General features: G+C 41.8%; 1 protein-coding gene across 3 annotated transcripts; it reads right to left on the reverse strand.

The window, feature by feature from the left end:
- Positions 1–611: 611 nt before the first annotated feature.
- LOC139540092 (putative adenosylhomocysteinase 3) lies at positions 612–22,851 on the reverse strand. 3 transcript variants are annotated; one of them, XM_071343650.1, is made up of 18 exons: positions 22,428–22,514; positions 9,892–11,395; positions 9,473–9,578; positions 8,821–8,964; positions 8,336–8,436; positions 8,101–8,203; positions 7,816–7,910; positions 7,591–7,697; positions 4,658–4,774; positions 4,479–4,542; positions 4,269–4,357; positions 3,866–3,936; positions 2,139–2,233; positions 1,814–1,912; positions 1,659–1,727; positions 1,403–1,481; positions 1,182–1,302; positions 612–1,043 (listed from the first exon to the last, which is right to left on the reverse strand). In XM_071343650.1, exons 2-18 carry the CDS (start codon positions 9,916–9,918, stop codon positions 1,037–1,039), a joined length of 1,494 nt encoding a protein of 497 aa, XP_071199751.1. In that variant the 5' UTR covers positions 9,919–11,395; positions 22,428–22,514; the 3' UTR covers positions 612–1,036. The 3 variants fall into 3 exon arrangements, with proteins under 3 accessions (XP_071199751.1, XP_071199750.1, XP_071199749.1); XM_071343649.1 differs by lacking the exon at positions 9,892–11,395 and having other exon boundaries at positions 8,821–8,949; positions 22,428–22,851; XM_071343648.1 differs by lacking the exon at positions 9,892–11,395 and having other exon boundaries at positions 22,428–22,850.
- Positions 22,852–26,876: the final 4,025 nt, after the last annotated feature.

Genomic DNA, 26,876 nt, shown 5'->3' on the forward strand with positions numbered 1-26,876 from the left:
AATTTTGATTCTCGTTTTTATTTTTTTATTGTAAATATCCAAAATAAGCTTTGGCAAGATGTACATTGTTACGTCATGCCAATAAAGCAAATTGAATTGAATTGAGAGAGCGAGAGAGCGAGAGAGCGAGAGAGAGAGAGAGCGAGAGAGAGAGAGAGAGAGAGAGAGAGAGAGAGAGAGAGAGAGAGAGAGAGAGAGAGTTGCAACTAAATGAAATGGCAACCTCACTGGGAGTCATTTCTCCAAAAGCCCTGACTGTTATCACCTCTCCAGTCTAGAAAGGGAAGTTATAGTAAGTAAGGACTCTGGATCAGTCTACCTCCTCACCCCACAGATTATCCACAGGTCAGGAAGGAAGACCAGAACAAACACACAGGTCCATCTGCCACTGTATTCAGGTGTGTGTGTGTGTGTGTGTGTGTGTGTGTGTGTGTGTGGGGGGGGGGTGCACCACCCACCAGGTGTGGGTGGTGCATCATTGCACCACCTGGTGGGCATAGTCAGAACTACAGCTAGCTGTAGAAAGACTAGCTGTTTGTCTGGGGAGAGGAGTTTATAAGACTGGTGGGTGGGTCACAACTTTATCTTTGAAAAAATACAAGAACAAATGGTCAGATGTAACATTTTATTAATCTTTTACCTTTTGGTTATTGCTTATCTGCTTTTATTTACATTCAGAAAGTTGAAACATTGTTTAGATACTGTATCTTTGAGAAGATTTGTAACTGAAAGTAAGTCTATGAAAAAGTAGATAATCTGTGTTTCTCTATTACATGTTGACGTACACCTTCTCCAAACCCAGGATTTTGGGCACTAGAGTCCTCTATTTATCTCTATGGGTCAGATGGCTCAGCAGATGTCAGAGGTCAGGGGTTAAAGGTCAGTCAGACCGTCATGGTTGGGGTGTTACATCTCAGCGCTGGGCTACAGTTTTCCCATATACACTAATCTGAGCCAAGTCTCCCTGGTCTTCGCTTCCTCTGAGCCACATGTCTTTGGGGTGCTCTGGTGTATCTTTGGTCTTCACTTCCATGGATTAGTACCTGCAATGAACACTCTCACTGTAAGCCACAGGAACATACTGGAACGCCAAATGACATTACTGTTCATGTTCATTCCTGCTTTTAGTGTGTATATGTGCATTATATGCTTGAGATGTGAGTGTGTGTGTGTTTCCCCACCTGTAGTAGTTTGGTTTGAAGGGTCCAGTCTTGGTGAGGCCCAGGTATTTGGCCTGCTCATCAGTCAGCTCTGTGAGGTGGGCGTCAAACGTTGGCAGGTGGAGTCTGGCCACGAACTCGTCTGAAAACATGCAAGCACACACACACACCCAAACACAGTCACACTATACCCTGTCAAAACCGGAGTAACGAAGCAGTAGGTAGGTAAGGTGGTGTCTCACCCATCTTCTTTGGCAGGAGGTAGACATCTTTATTGTATCGTCCCTCTGGGGCATTGTACAGCTCAATCAGAGCCAGCGCCTGAGGGCATTACGTTACGTTATAGAAGTAGTATACCTAGAACATAATTAAATTACAAAGAGACTGTGGCTACAGAGGCCAGTTCCTTTTCATAGTGCATAATTGTAGCCCTCCACAGTAGAGCTTGTGTGTTTGCTGCGACCATGACGTCCCCTGCTGTGTGAGAGACAGACAGACCTGTGTGGTGGCGGTGATGGAGAGAATGAACGTGGGTACCGTGGAGCAGCTCAGATTCAACAGATGACCCTGAGAGAATATACACACACTGTGAAACACACACACACACACACCAGTGATCAGTGGTCACACACTTAACACACACAGGCGCTGACCTCAGCCAGTAAGATAATTCTCTTGCCATCTGGCCAGATGACATGGTCCACCTGTGACCTCACTCTCTCCCAGGTCAACTCTGGGCTCCGCAGACTCGCCTGACAGAGGAAAAACACAGTGTGTCAACCGTATATATCACACACACACACACACACACACACACACACACACACACACACACACACACACACACACACACACACACACACACACACACACACACACACACACACACACACACACACACACACACACACACACACACACACACACACACACACACACACACACACACACACACACACACACACACACACGTCTCACCACGTCTATCTCAGTGTTGGAGTGACCCATGTTACAGACGATGCAGCCGTTCTTCATTCTGTCCAGATAATCTCTTCCCACCACGTTCTTGTTGCCTGAGGACAAAACTGAGGCTGTTGTATCCTGTTATAAGCTGTCATAACCTGTCATAGCCCATCATTACCTACTGTAGGCTGACAGGTTCAGGAGGAGGGGGTGCATTGGGACATGAAGCTAGGGTTAGGATTGTGGTTGGGGTTGAGGCTAGGGTAAGAGTTGGGGTTGAACCGGGATGCGGACATGAAGCTAGGGTTAGGGTTGTGGTTGTGGTTGAGGCTAGGGTTGAACCGAAATGTAGACATGAAGTTAGGGTTATGGTTGTGGTGAAGGCTAGGGTTAGGGTTGAACAGGAATAGTTCACCTAAATTACAAAATTACACATTTATTTCATTACTCTGTAAGCAGTCTATGGACAAGGTATGATAGCAATTGGTTTAGTTTCCCTGGCACCGTTTCCACATGCTAACATTTTAGCATTGGTGGCACAAATCCCTTGCAAGTCATGGGACCGATGTTAGCATTTTTCACACATCATTTCCAAATCATCTGTAAGTATCTCAAATTGATTGTGAAGCTCAACAAAGTCAGTTATAGATGATTTGAACATGATGTGCGAAAAATGCTACGGAGGATACACTGGCAATTTTTTAAGGCAATATTGCCAAGCAATGTTGCTGGGAACAGAGTGGGGTATGAGACATTGGAGCTATGAAGAGCAATGAACAACAATTGGCATTAATACTATTCCCCAGGTCGTTGATGTAAATGAGAATGTGTTCTCAGTCAACTTACCTGGTAAAATAAGGGTTAAATAAATAAAATAAAATAATAATATATTTCATATAAAGCATAGATAAATTAGAAACGTAATTTTCCTATTAATTTACTCATCTCCTATAGCTTGTTATTGACTGTTGACTGCCACGGCTGTATAACAATTCATCAGCTAACAAACAAGCAACAAAGAGGTGTTGCCTCTGCCCTGTTCATCCACTCAACCTGCTTCCAGGTTGCTAACAATCTAACCAATTTGGGCCATTGAATATACATGGGCTTTGATTAGCATGCTAATCAATTAGTACGCCCCAGCATGGATACTGTCGTCAGTTAAACTTGACAAACTGAACACAGTATGTATGTAGTAATGTGGCATGATCAAATATTGTGGTGAGGAAACATTTGATGGTTGAATGACCAACATTTCACTGCAAAACGTTCATTTTCGGACACTTCGGCTCAAAAACGGCCACCATGTTTCCAAAATGTTTTAGAACGCAGACTGATCACATGACCAATATATGCACTCTGATTGGAGGATTTCTAAAAATCGTTTATGGAAAACTGTTGCAGCAACCATTGCTGGCAACATTACTCCGCAATATTGCTTCAAAGAAATGTATAGTTTATTATCATCTTTAAGGTTAGGCTTGTGGTTGAGGCTAAGGTTGGGCTTAGGGTTGAACCGTGATGTGGACATGACGCTAAGGTTAGGGATAGCCGGTCTCATTACAGCACACTGAAAGGGTTGGTAACATGAAAAACACTCTGGAGAGTACACATTTCAGGCAAAAAATGTACTCTACTATACTTCCATGTGTAACTTTTGTGAGCTATAGTTCGTGTGAGAGTTAAGCCCCTCTCTTTACTAGACCATTCACATTACCTCTGTGGGTGATGACATGTCTTACCCGTGCAGGTGATGACCATGTCCACCTGTCTGATGACGTCATTGAGCTTGACCAGTCTGAAGCAGTTCATGCTGGAACAGGGAGAGACATAAACACGAATAGTTCATCTCTCTCTCTCTCTCTCTCTCTCTCTCTCTCTCTCTCTCTCTCTCTCTCTCTCTCTCTCTCTCTCTCTCTCTCTCTCTCTCTCTCTCTCTCTCTCTCTCTCTCTCTCTCTCTCTCTCTCTCTCTCTCTCTCTCTCTCTCTCTCTCTCTCTCTCTCTCTCTCTCTCTCTCTCTCTCTCTCTCTCTCTCTCTCTCTCTCTCTCTCTCTCTCTCTCTCTCTCTCTCTCTCTCTCTCTCTCTCTCTCTCTCTCTCTCTCTCTCTCTCTCTCTCTCTCTCTCTCTCTCTCTCTAGTCATACCAGGCCTGCAGGGCACATATGGGGTCGACCTCTGTGATGTACACTATTGAGCCCATGGCCTTCAGAGCGGCAGAGCAACCTTTACCAACCTGGGAGAGGTGGTAGGAGAGGGTAGAAAGACAAACATTCATACACACAGATGGAGTAAACACATACATAGAGAGAACAATTTAGACCTTGGTGTTTAATAGGTGCTAATAAAATACTGACCTCTCCATAACCACACACCACAACCTGCTTTCCCCCAAACATCACATCTGTCAACCGTTTCAACCTAGGGGGAGATGGGAGGCCAAAGGTCACACACACAAAAAGTCAAAGGACACACAAACAAACACACACACACACACTCATGTTATTTCTGCATCTGTGTGTTTTAGTATATGTACCCGTCCAGTATGGACTCCCTGCAGCAGTAGAGGTTGTCAAACTTCTGTTTGGTGACTGAGTCATTGATGTTCATAGCAGGAACACACAGCCTCCCTGCCTTGGACAGCTGGTACAGCCTTGGGAAGAAGGGAAACACTGCTACCTTAGCACAACACATAGGCTGCGTCTAAAATAGCAACCTATTACCTATTGTTATGGATTAGGTAAGGTCGTTTAGACAGCACACTACAGCTCACTACCACTTCCACACTCCATTCCCCAGGGGGCAGCAGCAACCTTGTCCAGCTGCTGAGACTGGTTGCTAAGGAGACAGGTGCTGCCCATTAAGACGGTCAATCAGTGTCTGACCGATCGAGAGCTCAAGAGTGACAGAGTTGGCCCTTGACCAAGGTAAGGATGCTGTCTCCTTGGGCACATGCACACTTAACACCTAGGCACATATGCTGATTTCTCACATAGATGCACACATTCATTCGGGTTACAGACCATTTAACTAGGCCAAAACCCAAACAGAGTGGCCAGTTATTGGGCTTATAACAAATGTTAACACATGTTCGCATTTGTGGTTGTAGTCCAGGTGGTTGTGAACCGTCAGGATTTGGTGGTGTGCATTTGTTAAGAACATTTGTAGCAGGTGTTTTTGTCAAGTTTGTGTCACGCTAGCATGCTAGGAGAGGTTTGCAGCAGTGTTAGTGTGAGTTTCAGTTTCCTGGCTAGCAAAATAGCTGATGGCTTTAGTCAACAGAAATGTTTGGTGTGGCTGCACCCACAAAGGTAACCAATCATTTGCAGTTGGTAGCTGTTAACTACTGTAAGGCTGATGAAGTGTTTTGCTTGTGGGACGGAATATTTTGTGTTGACTGTTTTGCTAGTGCTGTTGGCAGGATAAGATTTCCGAGTTTGGAGTCTAGAGGAGTCTGTGGCACATGCGTTTGTGTTAGTGCTAGGCTAGTGGTTAACTGTTGCTATGGTTTGTAGCTTTGGTAAATAAGGCAGTGTTAGTGTTAGGCTAGTGGCTAACTGTGGCTATGGTTTGTAGCTTTTGTGCATGGCATGCGGGTTTGGTTTTTGCCTAGTAGGAGTGGTTATCTCTGGGGTTTGGAGCGCGTCCTGTATTTGTTAGCGTATGGATTTTGACTTTGGGGGTGTTTGAGCCAGCAGTGTTTTGTGCTGAGGTAGATGATAGTTGGGGTTTGCTCAAGCTAACAAGGGGTCAGTTAGGTCATGTGACAGAAATGCTGGAGGTTGAAATAGCAGATGAGTTGAGCAAGTTAGAGGTTGCAGTGCTGTTATTGGAGAAGTGGAGTGAGTTCTTGCTGTTGGTTCTGGTGGATAGCAGTTAGGAGGAAGAAGACTGGAAATAGTGAGGCTAGAACAGGAAATAGCACTCTTGAAAAAGCAGGTGAATGAAGGGCTGCATAGAGGGGAGAAAGTTTGTGTTTCCTGTCAGTCAGTCTTGTCACTAAACCAGTTTCCACCAGTGATTTGTTTTTTTTGTAACCCCAGTGAAAAGTCTCAGGGGGTAGAATCTCTCAAGGAGTTTTGTGGTATCCCCAGTTTGTGAAGTCACTCCGGTTCATCAGAGTGCTGATGACAAACCAGATAGGGAAGATGATGATTTATGTGGGGACTTGGAGGAAACATTCTTTGTCAAACTAGACTGGTTCCCAGGAAATAGTTCTCCCTAGTGAAACCTGGACTCAGGGGTAGACGTAACATTTTACTATGATATGTTGTATTTTGTATGGCATGTATTAATTTGGGGATGTGCATCATCCATTTCATATTACATCTTACAAATTACAATTTGTATGATTTGTTAAGAATTTGAAGTTGTACAATATGTTACGAATTGCAATTTGTACAATAGAATTTGCTAAACGTATAATATGTTACAAATTTCAATTTGTTGTGGCTAATGTTAGCTGGTTGGCTAGGTGGCTAACACTAATGTTAGCTAGGCTAGGGGTTAAGGTTAGGGGTTAGGTTAAAGGGTTAAGGTTATGGTTAGAGGAAGTTTTAGCTAACATACTAAGTAGAGACAAAGTATCTAGGAAGTAGTAAGTAATTGTAAAGTTGCCCGTGATGAGATTCGAACACGCAACTTTTCTAAATGCTCACGTTATACGCCCACCCATGCATCATACTTTCATTTTGCCTTTGTTAACCTTCTGTCTTATGTAATCACTAAAATGTCATACTAATTTACTATGCTACGTCTAGTCTATGAGACCAGACTGCCTAGAGAGAAAGGTGATTCTTGTATGTCTCTAGCTGAGACCTTCTGGGCAGAGATATGTGATGTAGTGTACCTTCTGCAGGTTGAGGATGAGGTTGATTCATGTGTCAATTTAGGGGAGACATTCTTTGTTGGGTTGAGTGACAATGGGCAACTAGGTTATGTTGGTGGTCTGATAGTGGATTTGGTTCGCCCAAGTGATCTGTTAGATTCAGAGGTTGTCAGTGATTCTTTTGTTCCTTTAGCTGACATAATCTTTGCCAAAGTACTTGAGGTTGTGGTTCCTCCGCAGGCTGACCATATGGTTGTTAGGGTGTCAGGTGTTGATTTAGCTGACACGTTTATTAATAAGCTGTGGGAGGGAGCAGATTCTTCCCAGTCACAAGGTGATGTTAGTGAGGATCCGCTGGAAGATCCGGTCTGGGTTTTGCTGGGTGACACTGCTGGGTTTTGTGACAAGAATCAGGAGCTTGAAGAAATCAGTTGAGTGGAAAAGCCAGATCCACCCGTGTTGTCACTTCCTGTTGTTGAGGAGAGGTTAGTTCCGGCATCATGTAGGCCAAGTGTGTCTCCTGTTACTTTCTTCCACCTTAATTGAGGAGGATCTGGCTAACAGTTCCCCTCCAGTGAGTGCTTAGGGCTGTCTTCTAATCTATCTCACAACAATCAGAGACATGGGTGCTCCAATCCCACCTGTGTACTCCTGTGACGCTCTCCTCCACGATGCCCTTGATCATCTTGAATATGCTGGGGTATTTCTTATCGATCCAGTGGGTCAGGTCTCCCCCATCATCCAGGATCTGAGAAATACAGAGAATCCATCCATAACTGGATTAATCTGGATCATAGCTGTCTAATGTGAGAGCTAGGCCTATACTGTACCATATTAAGAGGGAGACATGTAGGCCTATACTGTACCATATTGGGTTGCCAGGCCTCCAGGCTAACACAGTGGTCAATACACCACCAGTAGTCATCCTCCGACTCCCCCTTCCACGCAAACACAGGGAAGCCTGAGAGAGAGAGAGAGACAGAATACGGGAGAGGGCAAAGGAGAGTTTATTGTATTTCCGTAGATTACTGAGTTTGAGAGATAATGAGGAAAAAAGGAGGGACTTGTAAAAAGTAAAGAGAGAGCTGAGAAGACAGTGGTGAGAAAAAGTGATAGCGGAGAGAGCAAGAGTAATACTGTGTGTCTCTCACCTTCCTCAGCCAGAGCTGCAGCTGCAGCGTTCTGGGTGGAGTAGATGTTACAGGCTGCCCAGCGACACTGAGCCCCCAACGCAGACAGAGTCTCCATCAACACCTACAGGAACGCATATGTGCACGCACGCATGCGGACACACGCAAATACACACAGTCCAATTTCAGTTTGCGTGTGTGTACTTGCGTGATTCAGTGTCTATTTGTGTGCGTGTGTGTGTGCATGCATACTCACGGCTGTGTGAGCGGTGATGTGAGTGCAGCCCACTACTTTAGCTCCAGCCAGTGGCTTCTCTCCCGCTGCTCTCTTTCTCAGGGCCATCAGAGCTGGCATCTCTACACAGAGAGATGAGGGAGAAGGAGTGGGAGGGAGGGACAGAGAGGGAGGGAAAGAAAGGGGAGAGAACTTGACACACCTTGAGTCATGTTCCTCCCTCTCTCTTACCTTACTTTTTAACACACACACTCTTAGAAAAAAAAGGTGCTATCTAGAACCTAAAAGGGTTCTTCAGCTGTCCCCAAAGGAGAACCCTTTGAAGAACCCTTTTTGGTTCCAGGTAGATCCCTTTTGGTAGAAACCTTTCCACAGAGCGTTTTACATGGAACCTAAAAGAGTTCTACCTGGAACAAAAAAAGGTTTCTCCTATGGGGACAGCTGAAGAACCCCTTTTGAAACCATTTTTTTCTAAGAGCACACACACCTCTTCCATTCCCTCTCACCTTGCTCAGCGATCGCTATCTCCCTGCGTCCGAAGCTGGCCTGTCTGATGTTCTTGATGCAGAAGTCTTGATGTCCCTTAGAGCTCCTCTGCTGCCTGTCTCTAGGAGACGTCGCATCCTCTGAACTGTCTGTGTACAACGCAGCTAAGGATGTGTGTGTGTGTGCAAGCATGTGAGGGGTTGACAGAGTAACACCAGGCACAATGAAACAGGATGAGCAAGATAAACCATCTAGGTTTAACTGAAATCTACCATTGGACCAATAGTCAAATGGCAACAGGTTACAACTGTTATCAGCTAAAGTAGAGAAGCAAAATAAACCGTTATGTATACCTTCCAATGGATTGTAAATCTGGAAACAGCTACAATACTATGAATCAGCTTTGTTGTGTTTGTCTGAGGTTTAAGTACGTGCTATGTACAGTTAGGATTACTGCTCCCTCTCTGTCTGAGAACAGCTAACTAGACAGATAAGGAGTAAATTAAAGAGGTAATTAATCTGAAGACTTTCTCTCAATGAAAGTTTGGCTGAGGGAGAAAGACTCAAAATGTATCTCACTGTAACAACCTGCTGGGACAACAGCCAGACATGGGCAGCTATACACTTAGAGACAAAACACACCGTGCCGACGAAGCAGGTGTGTGTGTGTACCTGAGTTGTAGTTATCTGTGGAGGACTGGGAGAAAGAATGGGAGCGACGACCGGTCTTACTAAGACGTTTGTTAAAATCCTGCTTCTGATCAGAAAACTGGATTTGCTGTGGAGAAAGAGGGAGGGAGAGAATCACTTTTGAGACAAGCGAAACAAACCGGGTCAGACAGACACCAGGGTTACAGTACATCCACCGCTTTGTCCAAGGCATTATGTCAACTTTTTATCTCCACATAAGGAACAAAACACACAAAGGAGAGAGAAGATACAGGAAAGTTGGTGATCCTATCAAGAGGCTCACATCGTTCTCTCACTCTCATCATAGCTAACACTTGCACACCTTCTCCCTCTCCCTAACACACTCTCCATAACATGGTCACCCACTCTCATTCTCTTTCCCTTCTCCATGTTTCTCTCACCTTCCAAAGCTCTCTTTTTCTCTCCATCCCTCTGTCCCTCTCTCTGTCTCACCATCCATTGTGGTGGTTGGAAGGCAGGGCTGGTGGAAGGTGCCCACTTAGCCATGCCTAGTGTCTGCTCCCTCTGTCACAGTCTCAAATTTGATTTGTACACATACACATGTTTAGCAGATGTTATTGCGGGTGTAGCGAAATGCTGGTGTTTCTAGCTCCAACAGTGCAGTAATATCTAACAAGTCACAACAGTATACACATAATCTAAAAGTAAAATAATAGAATTAAGGAACATTTCCCGGGCTAATAATGTAAGAAATAACGGACAAAAAAAACAAAATACTGCGAAGTTTCTTAGGAGCTAGAAGCAAAATCCACTCCTGTGTGCGGTGAGCACTCAGAGAGAGACACACATAGAGGTACAGAAAGGCCCAATGTGTAACTTTAATCAGATATTTCAGTTATAAACCATTTGTATGTACTGTATTGTAGCCTACATGTATTTGTAGTGCATGGCTTCCTTGTCTGAGCAGCTGAACTGAGGCATTGGACGGTTCCCCTGCTCTGCCACACGAGGACAGTGTTTCCACTGGTAGGGTCTGCAGTTCTCATTTGTCCATCAACGAACTCACACATGGCACCACCTTCACATTAACCTTCTCCATGACAAAACAGCCCCAAGCCTGAACAGCCCCTAGCCCCTTCCACTAGATCCTTACAGCTTGTGTTTACAGCTTGTGTTTTGTTAACAAGCTGTCCTATGTGATCCCTTCAGGTGTGAATGCATCAGCAGGGTAGAGCCTTGGAGGGAGGGAATGGGATTCGGAGGTAGAACACTACACACTGTAGAAAGACTGTACAACTTACTGATAACCTGTACCAACCTGACCCCGGCTGTTGAAAGAGACTACACACTCAATCACTGACTTGTTTACATTGAACAGAAAGATATATACTGTAGGTAAATTCAGCCTGCCCTTAAAGATCTAATGCAGCCGTTTTTAATCTCGATATCAAATCATTTCTTGGTAACAATTAGGTATCTTACTGTGATTTGCTTTTAATGAAAGAAACAAAAATAGCTTCTTAGCAAAGAGCAATTTCTCAAGAGCAATTTTGTCTTCACTATTATTCTACATACATTGTAGAATAATAGTGAAGACATCAAAACTATGAAACAACACATATGGAATCATGTAGGAGCCCAAAAAGTATTATGCAAAGAAAAATATTTTTCTTCGCATCGATGACAGCTTTGCACACTCTTGGCATTCTCTCAACCAGCTTAATGAGGAATACTTTTCCAACAGTCTTGAAGGAGTTCCCACATACGCTGAGCACTTGTTGGCTGCTTTTCTTTCACTCTGCGGTGGAACTCATCCCAAACCATCTCAATTGGGTTGAGGTCGGGTGATTGTGGAGTCCAGGTCATCTGATGCAGCACTCCACCACTCTCCTTCTTGGTCAAATAGCCCTTACACAGCCCGGAGGTGTGTTTTGGGTCATTGTCCTGTTGAAAAACAAAACAAATGGTAGTCCCACTAAGCACAAACCAGATGGGATGGCGTATCGCTGCAGAATGCTATGATAGCCTTGCTGGTTAAGTGTGCCTTGAATTCTAAATAAATCACAGACAGTGTTACCAGCAAAGCACCCCCACACCATCACACCACCTCCTCCATGCTTCATGGTGGGAACCACACATGCAGAGATCATCTGTTCACCTACTCTGCGTCTCACAAAGACACAGCGGTTGGAACCAAAAATCTAAAATTTGTAATGTACATTGCTTGTGTTTCTTTACCCAAGCATGTCTATTTTTCTTATTGGTGTCCATTAGTAGTGGTTTCTTAGCAGCAATTCGACCACGATGGCCTGATTCACGCAGCCTCCTCTGGTCAGATGATATTGAGATGTCTGTTACTTGAACTCTGTGAAGCATTTATTTGGGCTGCAATCTGATGTGCAGTTAACTCTAATTACCTTATCCTCTGCAGCAGAGGTAACTCTGGATCTTCCTTTCCTGTGGCGGTCCTCATGTGAGAGCCAGTTTCATCATAGCCTCTTGATGGTTTTTGCGACTGCACTTGAAGAAACTTTTAAAGGTCTTGAAATGTTCCGTATTGACTGACCTTCATGTCTTAAAGTAATGATGGACTGTCATTTCTCTATGCTCATTTGAGCTGTTTTTACCATAATATGGACTTGGTCTTTTACCAAGTAGGGCTATCTCCACCCCTACCTTGTCACAACACAACTCATTGGCTCAAACGCATTAAGCAGGAAAGAAAGAAATTCCACATTCACTTTTAACTGTCACGTTGCTCCCGCCACGTCTGCTCCTGCCTGGCGCTTGAGGGCGCCGGGCTGCCCTGCATCACGCACTCCTATCATCCATTACGCGCACCTGCCTTTGCTCGTCATGGGCATCAGCGATATTGGACTCACCTGGACTCACTCATCACCTGTTATTACCTCCCCTATATTTGTCAGTTCCCCAGCTCTGTTTCCCGCTTCTGCATTGATTGTTTTTTGTCTGTGTTTACTCGTATGCTGACGCTGTTCCTGTCTTGTTACATGTCCGTTCCTTATTAAATGTTTGACTCCCCGTACCTGCTTCGTCTCTCCAGCGTCATCCCACGTGACATTAACAAGGCACACCTGTAAATTGAAATTCATTCCAGGTGACTACCTCATGAAGCTGGTTGAGAGAATGCTAAGAGTGTGCAAGCTGTCATCAAGGCAAAGTGTGGCTACTTTGAAGAATCTCAAATTTGTTAAACACTTTTTTGGTTACTACATGATTTCATATATGTTAGTTACTATTTAATAGTTAATTTTTTAAACTGCATTGTTGGGAAAGGTTTGTAAGCAAGCATTTCACTCTATTCTGCACCAGTTGTATTTGGTGCATGTGATAAATCAAATGTGATTTGATTTTGATAAGGAAATAATACTGACTTTTACAGTAACAGTTTCATCGGCTGTACAATATGATACAAAACATAGGAAACCATAGTTTTGACTGCACTGGGCTTTTAAAGTAGAACTAACAGCATTTTAGCAACATGACCTCTTATTCAAATCTGTTCATATACACCACTAGGAATTTTCTGAGAAGCGAACACTTAAATATGGTCGTTTTCATACTTTCATAGAATGTTTGGGAATGACAGAGTAAGGCATGTGTGAAAATTCTAAAGCAATATGGAGTGCGAAAGCGGGCGTGCGTTTGAACAATTAAGGGTGCTTTCACATATAGTCCTCTTAAAAAGAACCAATCTCAGTCCTCTTTAATGAAGTGAAATAACACATTTTTCTTTGTATTCACATTGCACTTGCCTTTGAATGACGACTCAACTCTTTTGCCAGTTCACAACACCTATTTTGTGGTCATCTTCCTCTTTGAGTTCACATTGCTATGTTTAGAAAGTAACCAATATCTAATTCCAACATTCACTCAATGCACACAGTTTTTTTTACAAAGTTCAGGACAAGCCATTCCATCAGAACGTGTTATCGAGAAGCTAGATATACCTACTTATATTTTGGAAGCTAATAGATTACATTTAGCTAAAAGATGAGACATAATAATTGTAATCAGAAGATACTATTAACATGTAAATATTATTGGTAACAGAATAAATAGTAGAAGAATAACTACAGATTAAATAATGCTGTAATTGAAAATTGTACACCCAATGTAGGCTACTGCCCCTTTAAGACCTAGAATAGATGTTGTACCCCATGTTGTGATTCTCACCAAATATATATTGTCTTCTCAAACTATTCAAACCGCACAATCGAATAAACAGCTGATGAAGCTCTCTTAGTCTGTAGATCACATATTGCAAACAAATAATCTAAACAAAAACTCCACACCCATTTGGGAATTTCTGTGCACCAATATCCAAAAACAGCAACAAAAAAAATCTGCGAACCTGCACATCACCCTCCTCTCTCTTTTGTGGCACCAATGTGAGGGGTTATTGCAGAGAAAACAGTGTTGCAGTAGTCTAGTGTGTGGTGCGGGAATGATGACAAGTGAACCTGGGGAGCTTTGTGTTCACATTGCCCTAAAAAAGAGAACCGAATCGCGGAATTCAAGCAAACCGAACTCAAACCAACTCTCGAGATGGTCGAGATGGTCGAGGGGCCTGAGTTCCTTTTGAGTGTTCACACTGCACAAAATATTAAGCGAAAAGCACTGAGTTCACAACAATTGGGACCAAGTGTGAAAACACCCTTATAGACACTGCAGTAAATAAAACCTAATAAAAATGTGTCAGTCTTGTCCAGGACTGGACTACACAGACCAGTGCACCATAGCCAATCAGAGCTACAGTAGACCTACATGCAAATAAGCTATTTGCCACACTGGCCTGCCATCATTCACTTTGAACTGGACTGTGTGTTTACAGGCAGTAACAACAGCACTAATTTAGATCATTAGAAAGTATTCCCCAAAATACACATGAATGGATTTCTGCAAATATGTGAATACCACGGGAGTCCTCTTACATTTGGAAACATTACAGGTCTATTTTTTTAAATTACCATGAACAAGGTAGGCTATCTCTCCCTCAGTTGTGTTTAAGATCAACAACTGTTAGCCAGAGCAAGATGAGCTAAAAATCTAACGAGGGAACAGTAATGTTAGATAAACCTTCCCAAACATTTTCAGCTTGTAGTTGCACTGATAAATGAGGGGAAATAGTAGCCTGCTCGCCCTGCTGCAGCCTGCCTGCCAATGTATGCTTGTCCCAACCCACGTTTTGACAACTGAATGGGAACTTGCCTGCCTTGCCCATTTGATCGATGCCAAATAGAGTACATTTGATTGACAATTAAGAGATAAACAGCTATCCAAAGTTAGCATAAGTTCAGCATAGTTAGCTAGCAAAAGGATTAGCATATTTTGCTAGCTAACCAAATGACACCTGCATCTCTAGCTGTAACCACCGAAAAACTATATGGGGGGGAAAGTTTCCCATCACCCACTTGTCCAATGACATGGCATCCTCCCAGCAGCTAGTTAGTTAGGCTCTGTGTTTTTAGCTTGCTAAATAAATGGCTACATAAATAGATAAGCTAGCCTATTCCACATTATGACTGACTTGAGGATAATGCCCTTGCTAGTTTGATTGTATTGACAGTCCCAGCCTTAGTTACATTTGTCAGTTTTTGTCCAAAATATTGTGTCATTGAAACTGAAAACAGTGCATCCAGGATGGCTGGAGGCAGTAAACAATGTACCAGGCCAGTTGTGATTTACGACCCGAGAGCAATATTTATTGGACTACCAAGAATTTTATTGGTGAATTAGCTATATTAGTCAAATATTGATAGTTACCATCTATTCTGCCAACAATGCCTTACTCTACATCATGGAATTTCGAGTCAAATAGAACCTATTTTTAAAACCTATTTTTTAAAAGTTGGTTTTGTAGCATAAACTGGGAATTTGACATTCTGTTTCATATCTGCAAAGTAGATATAAAGCTGTCCGTTCCACTTTAAGGGATAATCTGAGCTACTGTGATTAAAGGGATAGTGCAACAGTTTGGCAATTAAGAACTTTTTTTATACTTACCCAGAGTCAGATGAACTTATGGATACCACAACATGCTAGCTGTTCCTGTAGACTTCCAGTATTGCGCTAACGCTAGTTAGCGATGGCTCCAGAAACTACCTTCAAATTCCTCCAAACTGCATTCAGAGACATAGAAATGTTATTCATGAGTTCATCTGACTCTGTGTAAATAATAAAAAGGGCTTGATTGTCAAAATGTAGCACTTTCCCTTTAAAGATAGACGTAAAGATGAAATGCTGCTCATAATATCTCGTAAATACCAGCATACCACTGGGAAAAATCCACATTACTAGTAGGAAACTCGTCTATCATCTCTGAGCGTCCGACTTCTCCAACATGCTGAACTCTGACGTCAAATACTAAGGAAATTACCTCTGTAACAGCATTTTCGGAAGTTATATGCAACAACAAAACATTATTTGTAAAAACTATTTATTAATATGGTTAATGAACACCTATTTCCTTGAGCATCTGTACTTTTAGTTTATGGTTGATGCAGCTCGCTTGCCTGCCATTAGCCAATCGACTTTCTTAACAAGGTCAAAACAGGTGAACACACACAACTCGTTGCTCCCAGTTTATACGTTTCCCAGTTTCCCACATTTTAAAATATGGGTGAGTTGGGTAAGTTGAGAATTTTTTTTACATTCACCATCACTCTGTCAAGGGAAATATAGTATTATTTCGAAGAAAGAGATCTACATATATTTCAGGATGTTGTGTATCCCTGGAAATGATCAGGATTGATGTAAACATTACAGTTTTTAAAACATAGCTTGTCCAAAACAGTGGTCTCTTGGCACAACTTACCCCAGGTATGGGCCGCGGGACAGGGTAAGTTCAGCCGCCTACAAATTTCTGTACAGAATGAAATACTACCACTGTCTTTATTTCCCAAACACAATAAAATACAATCACTTTGTCGTTTTATAATTTTAAGCATCTTTTAACACAGGCTTAACACCTGACAAACATTTTTGTCTTTTTTAAACACTTTTAACATGCCCTGTTGTTACCTTCTATCCAAGCAATAATGCCTTGCATTACACCTGAGAAGAAAACACTTACATTTCCTAAACTTTTCCCATGTCCATTGGTTAAATTTACCCCAAGACAAACATTTTTACTATATTAGCCCACACAGCTACAAGGATGCTCTTTCATGCTAGATTCAGGACTTCAAGCTTATAGAGACGTCAACTGATGTATAGAACAATCTTAAAATGTTGTACATGTTGTACACGGAAGACAAGATCAACATGCTTGTACAAACTTGTCTGTAATAGTATTGCAAACATAAGCAAGATGCAGACAGGCAGTCAAAATAGTCATTTAGTGTTATTTTCTCATCATCATTGCAAACATCGGCTAGTTATTGTTTCAGCAACTCCCGCTACACTATGGCAGCATAACTATGAAGATTGTCATCACACATAGTAGGCAGCCTAAAGCAGTAGTTGACAAATTATGTAATGATTTAATAGCACCATCTGGTTACCTTTCAGGCAGATCCAGCTTCAATAGGATTATCATTGAGAGCCAAAATAGCCAGGGATGGATTAATGTAGGGCTTACAGGGGCTCCTGGGCCCAAGCCCCCCAAGCCCCTTTTTTTACTGCAACTGCCAACCACAGGAACCTGCTCTAAATAATCAAAATAAAAAATCATGAATGCAACTGTTTAATATCAAATTGTTTCGTGTTCTAAATAAAATGGTAAACACTTCATTGTGAGGCTAAATCTAAGGGCTGGACATGCTGATAAATGAAAAGCATATTTTTGCTGGTGTCTCGGGACTGGTAGGGTTTTAAGCATACAAAAAAAACCAATCTAAAACAAAAAATTAAAATGGCTTTCGGTTAGCATGCTACTCGATTAGCATGCGCACCACTGTCGATATTTACGGCAGTTAAACATGACAAACTGAACAAAGTATGTACAGTTGAAATCGGAAGTTTACATACACCTTAGCCAAATACATTTAAACTCAGTTTTTCACAATTCTTGACATTTAATCCTAGTAAAAATTCCCTGTCTTAGGTCAGTTAGGATCACCACTTTATTTTAAGAACGTGAAATGTCAGAATAATAGTAGAGAGAATGATTTATTTAAGCTTTTATTTCTTTCATCACATTCCCAGTGGGTCAGAAGTTTACATACACTCAATTAGTACTTGGTAGCATTGCCTTTAAACATTTTAACTTGGGTCAAACATTTCGGGTAGCCTTCCACAAGCTTCCCACAATAAGTTCCGGGAATTTTGGCCCATCCCTCCTGACAGAGCTGGTGTAACTGAGTCAGGTTTGTAGGCCTCCGTGCTCACACACGCTTTTCAGTTTTGCCCACACATTTTCTATAGGATTCAGGTCAGGGCTTTGTGATGGCCAGTCCAATACCTTGACTTTGTTGTCCTTAAGCCATTTTGCCACAACTTTGAAAGTATGCATTGTCCCTTTGGAAGACCCATTTGCGACCAAGCTTTAACTTCCTGACTGATGTCTTGAGATGTTGCTTCAGTATATCCACATAATTTCCTGCCTCATGATGCCATCTATTTTGTGAAGTGCACCAGGCCCTCCTGCAGCAAAGCACCCCCACAACATGATGCTGCCACCCCCGTGCTTCACGGTTGGGATGGTGTTCTTTGGCTTGCAAGCGTCCCCCTTTTCCCTCCAAATATAACGATGGTCATTATGGCCAAACAGTTCTATTTTTGTTTCATCAGACTAGATGACATTTCTCCAAAGAGTACAATCTTTTTCCCCATGTGCAGTTGCAAACTGAAGTCTGGCTTTTTTATGGCGGTTTTGGAACAGTGGCTTCTTCCTTGCTCAGCGGCCTTTCAGGTTATGTCGACATAGGACTCATTTTACTGTGGATATAGATACTTTTGTATCTGTTTCCTCCAGCATCTTCACAAGGTCCTTTGCTGTTGTTCTGGGATTGATTTGCACTTTTCGCACCAAAGTACGTTCATCTCTAGGAGACAGAACGCGTCTCCTTCCTGAGCGGTATGACGGCTGCGTGGTCCCATGGTGTTTATACTTGCGTACTATTGTTTGTACAGATGAACGTGGTACCTTCAGGCGTTTGGAAATTGATCCCAAGGATGAACCAGACCTGTGGAGGTCTTGGCTGATTTCTTTTGATTTTCCCATGATGTCAAGCAAAGAGGCACTGAGTTTGAAGGTAGGCCTTGAAATACATCCACAGGTACACCTCCAATTGACTCAAATGATGTCAATTAGCCTATCAGAAGCTTCTAAAGCCATGACATCATTTTCTGGAATTTTCCAAGCTGTTTAAAGGCACAGTCAACTTAGTGTATGTAAACTTCTGACCCACTGGAATTGTGATACAGTGAATTATAAGTGAAATAATCTGTCTGTAAACAATTGTTGGAAATATTCTGTGTCATGCACAAAGTAGATGTCCTAACCGACTTGCCAAAACTATAGTTTGTTAACACGAAATTTGTGGAGTGGTTGAAAAACGAGTTTTAATGACTCCAACCTAAGTGTATGTAAACTTCCGACTTAAACTGTATGTGCAGTATGTATGTATCAACTCCCATGTGAAATTGCCATTCATGTCTCATCTTTCTTCACGACAATATTTATCATGATTCAATAATATATACATACGGTGTTCAGTTTGTCGTTTTTAGTCCTTAATAAGAGTCTATTCATGCACCAATCTAAGTAAAAAAAAATGTAAATGTCAGTTGCGTCCAGTGGTGATTTTAGCATATAAACAAACTGCTAACAAACTTAGGGCCTACATAAAAGCAGTCCCAACACCTTACCACTGCTACACCTGGCTATCAGCGGAGCCTTGTCTGGCAGCGAAACAATTCTTTCAGCCTCATTTACTGCCTTTTAAAAAAACATTGCCGAAATGGCTGACTTGCTTAAATAAATGTGGTTTCTATTGACAATTGAGATGTACAAACAAATTTTGATTAAGACATTAATGAGCAAGCTAGGACGGACGTAGTCAATATAACTATTTGTTCAGCACTTTTGAAATGTACAGCGACAGAATTCAGAACATGGATCATTCTTACAGTATTCTCCTTGTACACCAACTTAGAACCATAAGATAAATAAAGGGGGCATATAAGCAGACAATGAAAGATCTTACAATATTCGATGATGACATTTCTCTAAAACAGGCTGGCTATAGGCTACATGTGCACCACCAAGTCAGAACAGTCGGCAATATTATGAGGGGAAAAGTGATCAAATTATTAGGGTGAGGCACATGGGCTACTAACAGCTTACTCACAACATACACTTATGTATACTGTCTGTAGCTAAGAAAGTAATACTATCTCCCTGGCATATTAGATCATTTATACAGCAGCATACAAGACATTGTTGGACTCACCTTGTTGTACAGTGCTCAATTGAACAGGAAGGTGGTGCGGCGGTCCTTTGTGGGACAATTTTATCAACAAATTTACATCAAGGTTTCTGGATTTATGGTGCTTTCAAGAAAACTGGTATCTCTGGAAAAAACAAGGTTGAATCATGATGTCATCAGTGATCTTCAGGTCGGAGCTCTAGAAAGGCCGTGTTCCCGACTTGCAATTCCGAGTTGGATGACCGTTCAAAATGTATTTTCTTAGTCGGAGCTCGTTTTTTTCCATGTTCCCAGTTATTGTGAACTCACTGAAGTCAGATTTCTCAGTTCCAAAATGTCCAGTTGTTTTGAGCTTTGCAGAAGTCATGCTGGATTGACAGCATGGCCAATGTTGAATGTTTATCCTTTTTAGCTTGGAAAAGAGATCTTTAAACCCAGACTTGGGACCACACATCCACTCCACTGAATAGAAGGCTAGTGATTACTTTGCAATTCTTGCAGTTAGCCACTGATTCCTTCCAAACCACTCATTGTTGAATTTGCGATTTCCAACTTGTTGTGTAATGTTTATGTCCAATGGCCGATGAGCACCGATACGTTTCATCTATAATTTCTCTTCATTATTTCTCTTCATATGACAAGGATTAAAAAGGATTTGCCAGTAGATTGTCAACTTCATTCATGTTGACTGCTAGCTAAGATTTTGAAAGTATGATGTTGACATGATCAGTCCAATCAAAGCTACTGTAGATATGTGATTTGATGTCATTTTATCTGTGGCCAATGACCTTGAGCCTTCTTTGACGGGCACTTCTAATGTAACTATGGCAGCATCCAAGGGCTTGAACTTTCGAGCTTTACCCTTTGCGGTGACGTAGTGTCCCCAGAAGTGACAGAACACTGAGTCAATGACATACCAACCCCTATGCTCTGTATTTTCCCCTGGCTGCCCCACCTCCACAGCACTGAGCTAGGCTGAAACACCTGCATTTTGGAGCATTGTTTGCAAACTGATATGTGACACATATTAATGACAAAATAACATACAAGACAGGCAACAACTACAAAAGTATACTGTGTGTATATTATATATATATATATTTTAGGGGGGGCTAACAGGTGGGGGCCGCACCTGCCCTGAGTGACGGGTTGCCACTGGCTGCGTCTCAATCCACCACATCCACGTATGTCGGCCTGCCGCATCTGCGGTGTTAGGTGGCCGAGCTACAGCAATGTTTGTCTAACCATGATTCATCCCGAAAATCGGTCTTCTCACGAAAACATCTATAGAATACAACCCCCACAAGTGTCACGGGACTCATCTGAAGTCGGTAATGCTGATGTGCCAACTTCTGAAGCGTCCGAACCGTTTGAGCTACACACTAATATATAAATGGAGACTCTCACAAACACGATGATATTCTCCGTTCTGCTCTACAACCCCCACAAGTGGCATGGGACTCGTCTGAAGGTAACCCATACAAACTAATGGAGGTATGCAGGTAGTTTTGCGTCATCAAAAATAAAGGGCTAAATGTGTCCAAAAAAAGGAACATTTCCTGAGCTTTCTTATATCTCCTAGATATAGAACCGACATTTCCAAACTTTATTCCTCATGTTTTATTTTTTGGCTGTCTTTTTTTGCCATTTTATGTAACAACGAATGCTTGTTCTTGTTACACATTTTTAAGTTTACAATAGCATCCCAACGCACCACATTGGTCAGTGCCACCCGGGATCCTTGGGACGTCCTTACCCAAAACCCTAACGTTAACCCTAACCTTTACCTAACCTTAACCCTTAACCATTTTAAATGTCAACTTCAATGGGGTAGGGACGTCCCAAGGATTCCAGGTAAACATAGAATCACATGGTTTATCCATCTCTCTGTGACCACCAATAACTTCAAAGTTGATTACAAATACAAAGTTGTCAATGTTTTTCTTTACAACTGAGATGATGAATATGAAGTAGAAAAATGTACATTTACCTTTTAATAACGATTGTTTTTGGAAACATCTGGGAGATTTAACGATGCTCCTATGAAGGTTCTAACGATGAACTTAGCCTTAAGATGCTTTAGGGAAAATGGGCCCAGACCGTTTAAAAAATGCTAGCTATTTCCTCATAGAGGATGACGTAATCCTCCTAAGGAGGATTAGCTGGCCAATCAGCGGTCTACTCGCATTAATACTTTTAAAGACCGGTATACGCCCACACCATTCCAACACAACATATTATTTTTTTTAACACTTAGTTTTCCTTCCAAAACATGAAAATAATTTCACACATATTGTAATTAATTATAGGTAATATTTCAAAGAAATTTGGAAATACTGGACAGTTAAAAAAAATTGTCACTTGTTCAAATGTTGTGTACAGCACTCCCTTAAAAATATAACACACCTGAACTCCCTTAATCATATAATTGAGCCAATGTGATCCTGTCATTTTGGCATAAGCAAGACTTTAAGTGTTCCAAAGAGCACCACTATCCCACAGAAAGGCAGAAGAAGAGAGACCAGGGGAGGATACAGATGGACTGAACTAGAGATAGCAAAGAGAAACTAGAACAGAGATACCTTGATACAGATGGACTGAACTGCCTCCACTTCCTTGGTTTTGTTCAGGTTGAACATGCTGTACACTTTCTTCATGCTGTCAGGTTCACCTCATTATGTGAACACCTTCCACCACACGCAGAAAGACTGTATTTAACCGTGGACTGACCGTGCTCGACCGTGACCTGACGTGTTTGATGAGAAGGTTCAGGGATTAAAGGCTGGCTAAGCTAACACAGTGAGAGGAGCCACGCCTTCAGCTCTCAGGCCCAGGTTCCAGGTGAGAGGAGAGACAGAAGAAAGAAAAAGATGAGGAGCCAGAGACAGGAGGAGGAGAGTGGGCCAAAGAAGAAGTGAGCCTTTGTGAGCTGAGAGAAGACGAGAGGAGCAGTTTCCAGGATGAACAACTGGGAAAGGAGGGAGCGAAAGAGGGGAGGGATGGAGGGCAGGAGTACATAAAGAACCACTTGAGGCCTCTAATGAATATGAATGACGTTTGGAGTGCTCTCTGATTCCCAAGGGTAAACAATACAAACGCAGAGGTGCGTGAGTCTGTGAGAATTGTGTGTGTCCAGAGAAGAAGAGTGGAAAAACACATGCATGTACAAACACAAGAACCACGGACAAGTGTGTACACACACACACAACCACTGTGAGAGCTGTCTTGTCCTGGTAAGTTGACACAGCATTAATTTATAACAAAGGCTGACTTGTCTTTGTTGAGGTCAGGAACATGAGGGGGTGGAGTCCTAGTCATTGACTCATTGTTTTTACACAATAACTACACTTATTAATGGTAGAAGGGGAGCTAAATATATGTACTATGTACTCTCTGTCATGTGTGTGTAAAACATTCATATGGCCGGCCACGGACAATACGATGATTAACAAAATAAGGATATGCAGATGCACGCCTGCTACCTGAGTGGGAGTGAGTCTGAAGAGAAAGTACTCGTATTGAGAAACAAATTTCAGTGTTACATTCAGCACATTTGACTTAAGTAGAGATTAGTAGAAACTCAAACTATCCTGTACACACACATGCAAACACACAAATAAAGCCCATATAAATTAGGTATAGGTGACGATAGCTGCACACTCTGACCTTTAAAGGCTTGAGAGTGAACCTGTTCTTCTAAAGGCCCGCACTCTTAGTATAGCTTACCTCATGAAGTGTGTGTGTGTGGTGTGTTTACCTCATGAAGTGTGTCACTCTGGCACACCCTGAATGTCACCAAACTGACCTAGTACAGGTTCACAACTTTTAAACAACCTTCATACGCCCTGCTAACAACAAACATTCCCTTAAGGGTCTCATTAGGTCATTAACTAACATTTTCATAGGAATGTTCATGTGAAGTGCAAGGAATATTTCCATGAGACCATTACCTTAGTGTCAAACAGAACTTACCCACAAAGGGGTTGCCATATAATCAGAACTTACGATATTAATGTTCTAGACAAGTTCCATAAGAAAGTTGCAAGAACACTTGTGTCTAGTTTTCTGTGGGTTAGGAGAATGTTCTATGAACTTCCCACCAAACATACACAGAACATGGCTGACATGTCAGAACATAATATATTGATGTTCGAGACACGTTTTATGAGAACGTTGCAAGAACATTCCAGTTTTCTGAGGGTTAGCATGCTAGCAGATACCCGTAGACTTCCAGTCATTGCGCTAACGCTAGTTAGCATTGGCTTGTAAAACAACCTCTAACTTCCTTCATATAGGACACATAGACTTAAAAATGATACCCACGAGCTCATCTGACTCCGGGGAAGTAGATAAAATCTCAAAGTATCCCTTTAACCACTGATCCATTCATAGCTATTTGTCTGTTGGCAGTGTTAGGGATACGCACACACACAGTACATTTAACATAGTGTTTTCAACTTACATATTTGACATACATGATTACATTGTGCATGTTTAGGAAATTATTATTATTTAACATGTATTCACTTGGGATTTAAACTCTCAACCTTTTTGGTTGACGGTACTCTGATCTTCCTGTTACGCCACCATGTCCGGTATCAGATCATCTGATTATTCTCATCATTGATTTGATTTACTTATTTCAACAATATAAGGGCTTTCTGTTTTAATGATACTCCAGAATCAATACGATCAATATATTTTTTTTTGAGTGTACTATTAACAGAGCTGAGATTTACTTCAAACTCAATTCACCTTATTGCTTACACCTATCAAGTTGTTTGAGATCTACACAAGTGCATATGGAAGAAGGTTTAGGGTTTCTTCTGGACAGGGCCTAACTATACTGGCCCAATAAGCACATGCCCTAGGTATATCCCTTATTGGGACAGTGGTTAGGGCGTTCGTCGTTGGTGCTGGTGGCCTGGGTTAGAGACCTGCTAGAGGAGTCACCCTACTCTCACATTCTTAGCAATATACTGGATGTTGAATGAAATAAAATCGTATTTGTCACATGCGCTGAATACAACAAGTAAGAAAAAAGTAAGAAAATTGTGATAAATAAAAAAAGGAAATGGTACTAAAATAACCAGGAGTACCGGTACCAAGTCAATGTACAAGGTGTAATTGCAGTAATATGTACATGTTTGTAGGAGTAAAACTGACTAGTCAATCAGGATAGATAATAAACAGACTAGCATCAGCGTATGTGAAAGTGTGTGCTGTAGTGTCACTGTATGTATGGGTAGAATCCAGTGAGTGTGCATAGAGTCAGTGTTTAAAAAAAGGGGGTCAATGAAAATAGGCAGCGTGATGGACACGCTGCCTATGCCTTTTTAATGTAATTAAACTGTAATTTCTCTAACCTCATCCCAATAGGCTCTCATCGTCGTTGGTAATCAGGCCTACGACCGTCGTGTCATCAGCAAACTTAATGATGGTGTTGAAGTCGTGTGCTGCTACGCAGTCATGGGTGAAGAGGGAGTACAGGACGGGACTAAGTACTCACCCCTGAGGGACCCCCTTGTTTCTTGTAGGCTAGGCTATAGGCCATACAGGTCTATCTGATACATTTCTTGTTGGCCTTTTATAAACACATTTCATGCCATTCTACTACACCTTATATGAATGGAGACATTAGCATAATCTTTTTTAATTCTACCAACATTACAAGGTAGGCTACTCTGCGGACACTGACAAACAAATCAATAAAAACGATGTTGTCTGATCCATATAATTGGCCTACGAAAAGGAGAGACAAAAATACAATATCTAACCTGGAGGAGGAAATTATTGTCCAAAAACAAACAAAAGTGTCACTCACTGAATGATGAAGACCGTGAATATGTACACTGACCCAATGATAAACACAGTGAATATGTACACTCACTGGGGATATTGCCGATGTTCTCCACTAGTGCCAATAAGATAGGCTACTGTTTGCTAAATAAAGTTGAGAATTTGGATAACTAAAAGAGAGATTGGAGTCTTTTCATTGTCATCTCTTTACAGCAATAGCCATTTGCTTTCCAAACTTTTTTCCGCAATTGTATTTTTAAATATTGCGAAATGCCTGACTCGCTCTTTTTGCAGTCGCAACTAAACAATCATCTATTTGATATTTGCAGAGCGTGCTGCACAAATTGCGGGCCCTTCCGACTGTAGGCTATGTGATTTAAAACAATCCAGTTGTTTTTTTAAGAAGAAGCTAATGATCCTCTATGGCCAAATGATGCTTTCTGGTGTAGTAGCCTATTTTGAATGAGTAATCTAATTAGGCTATATAATTGTGGCAATTTAAATAAATGTACTTTAGGGAAAGCTTAGCTTCCTCTAGCCTGATGGACACGCTGCCTATGCCTTTTTAATGTGGCATAAAAACAAACAGTCGTGATGTTTTCATCTGAATGTCAAACAAACACTTAACAAAGGTGGTCCTGTAGGCCATCCGCACGCATTCGTACACTCACAAAATAATTCCAGCATCCAAACCCCAACAGTGGTCCTGCATCTATTACAAAACACCTACAGTTGAAGTCGGAAGTTTACATACACCTTAGCCAAATACATTTAAACTCAGTTTTTCCACAATTCCTGACATTTAATCCTAGTAAAAATTCCCTGTCTTAGGTCAGTTAGGATCACCACTTTATTTTAAGAACGTGAAATGTCAGAATAATAGTAGAGAGAATGATTTATTTCAGCTTTTATTTCTTTCATCACATTCCCAGTGGGTCAGAAGTTTACATACACTCAATTAGTACTTGGTAGCATTGCCTTTAAAATGTTTAACTTGGGTCAAACATTTCGGGTAGCCTTCCACAAGCTTCCCACAATAAGTTCCGTGAATTTTGGCCCATTCCTCCTGACAGAGCTGGTGTAACTGAGTCAGGTTTGTAGGCCTCCATGCTCACACACGCTTTTCCAGTTCTGCCCACAAACATTCTATAGGATGAGGTCAATGCTTTGTGATGGCCACTCCAATACCTTGACTTTGTTGTCCTTAAGCCATTTTGCCACAACTTTGGAAG

This window comes from Salvelinus alpinus, chromosome 15 (genome assembly GCF_045679555.1).
Source record: "Salvelinus alpinus chromosome 15, SLU_Salpinus.1, whole genome shotgun sequence".
Lineage (NCBI taxonomy): Eukaryota > Metazoa > Chordata > Actinopteri > Salmoniformes > Salmonidae > Salvelinus > Salvelinus alpinus.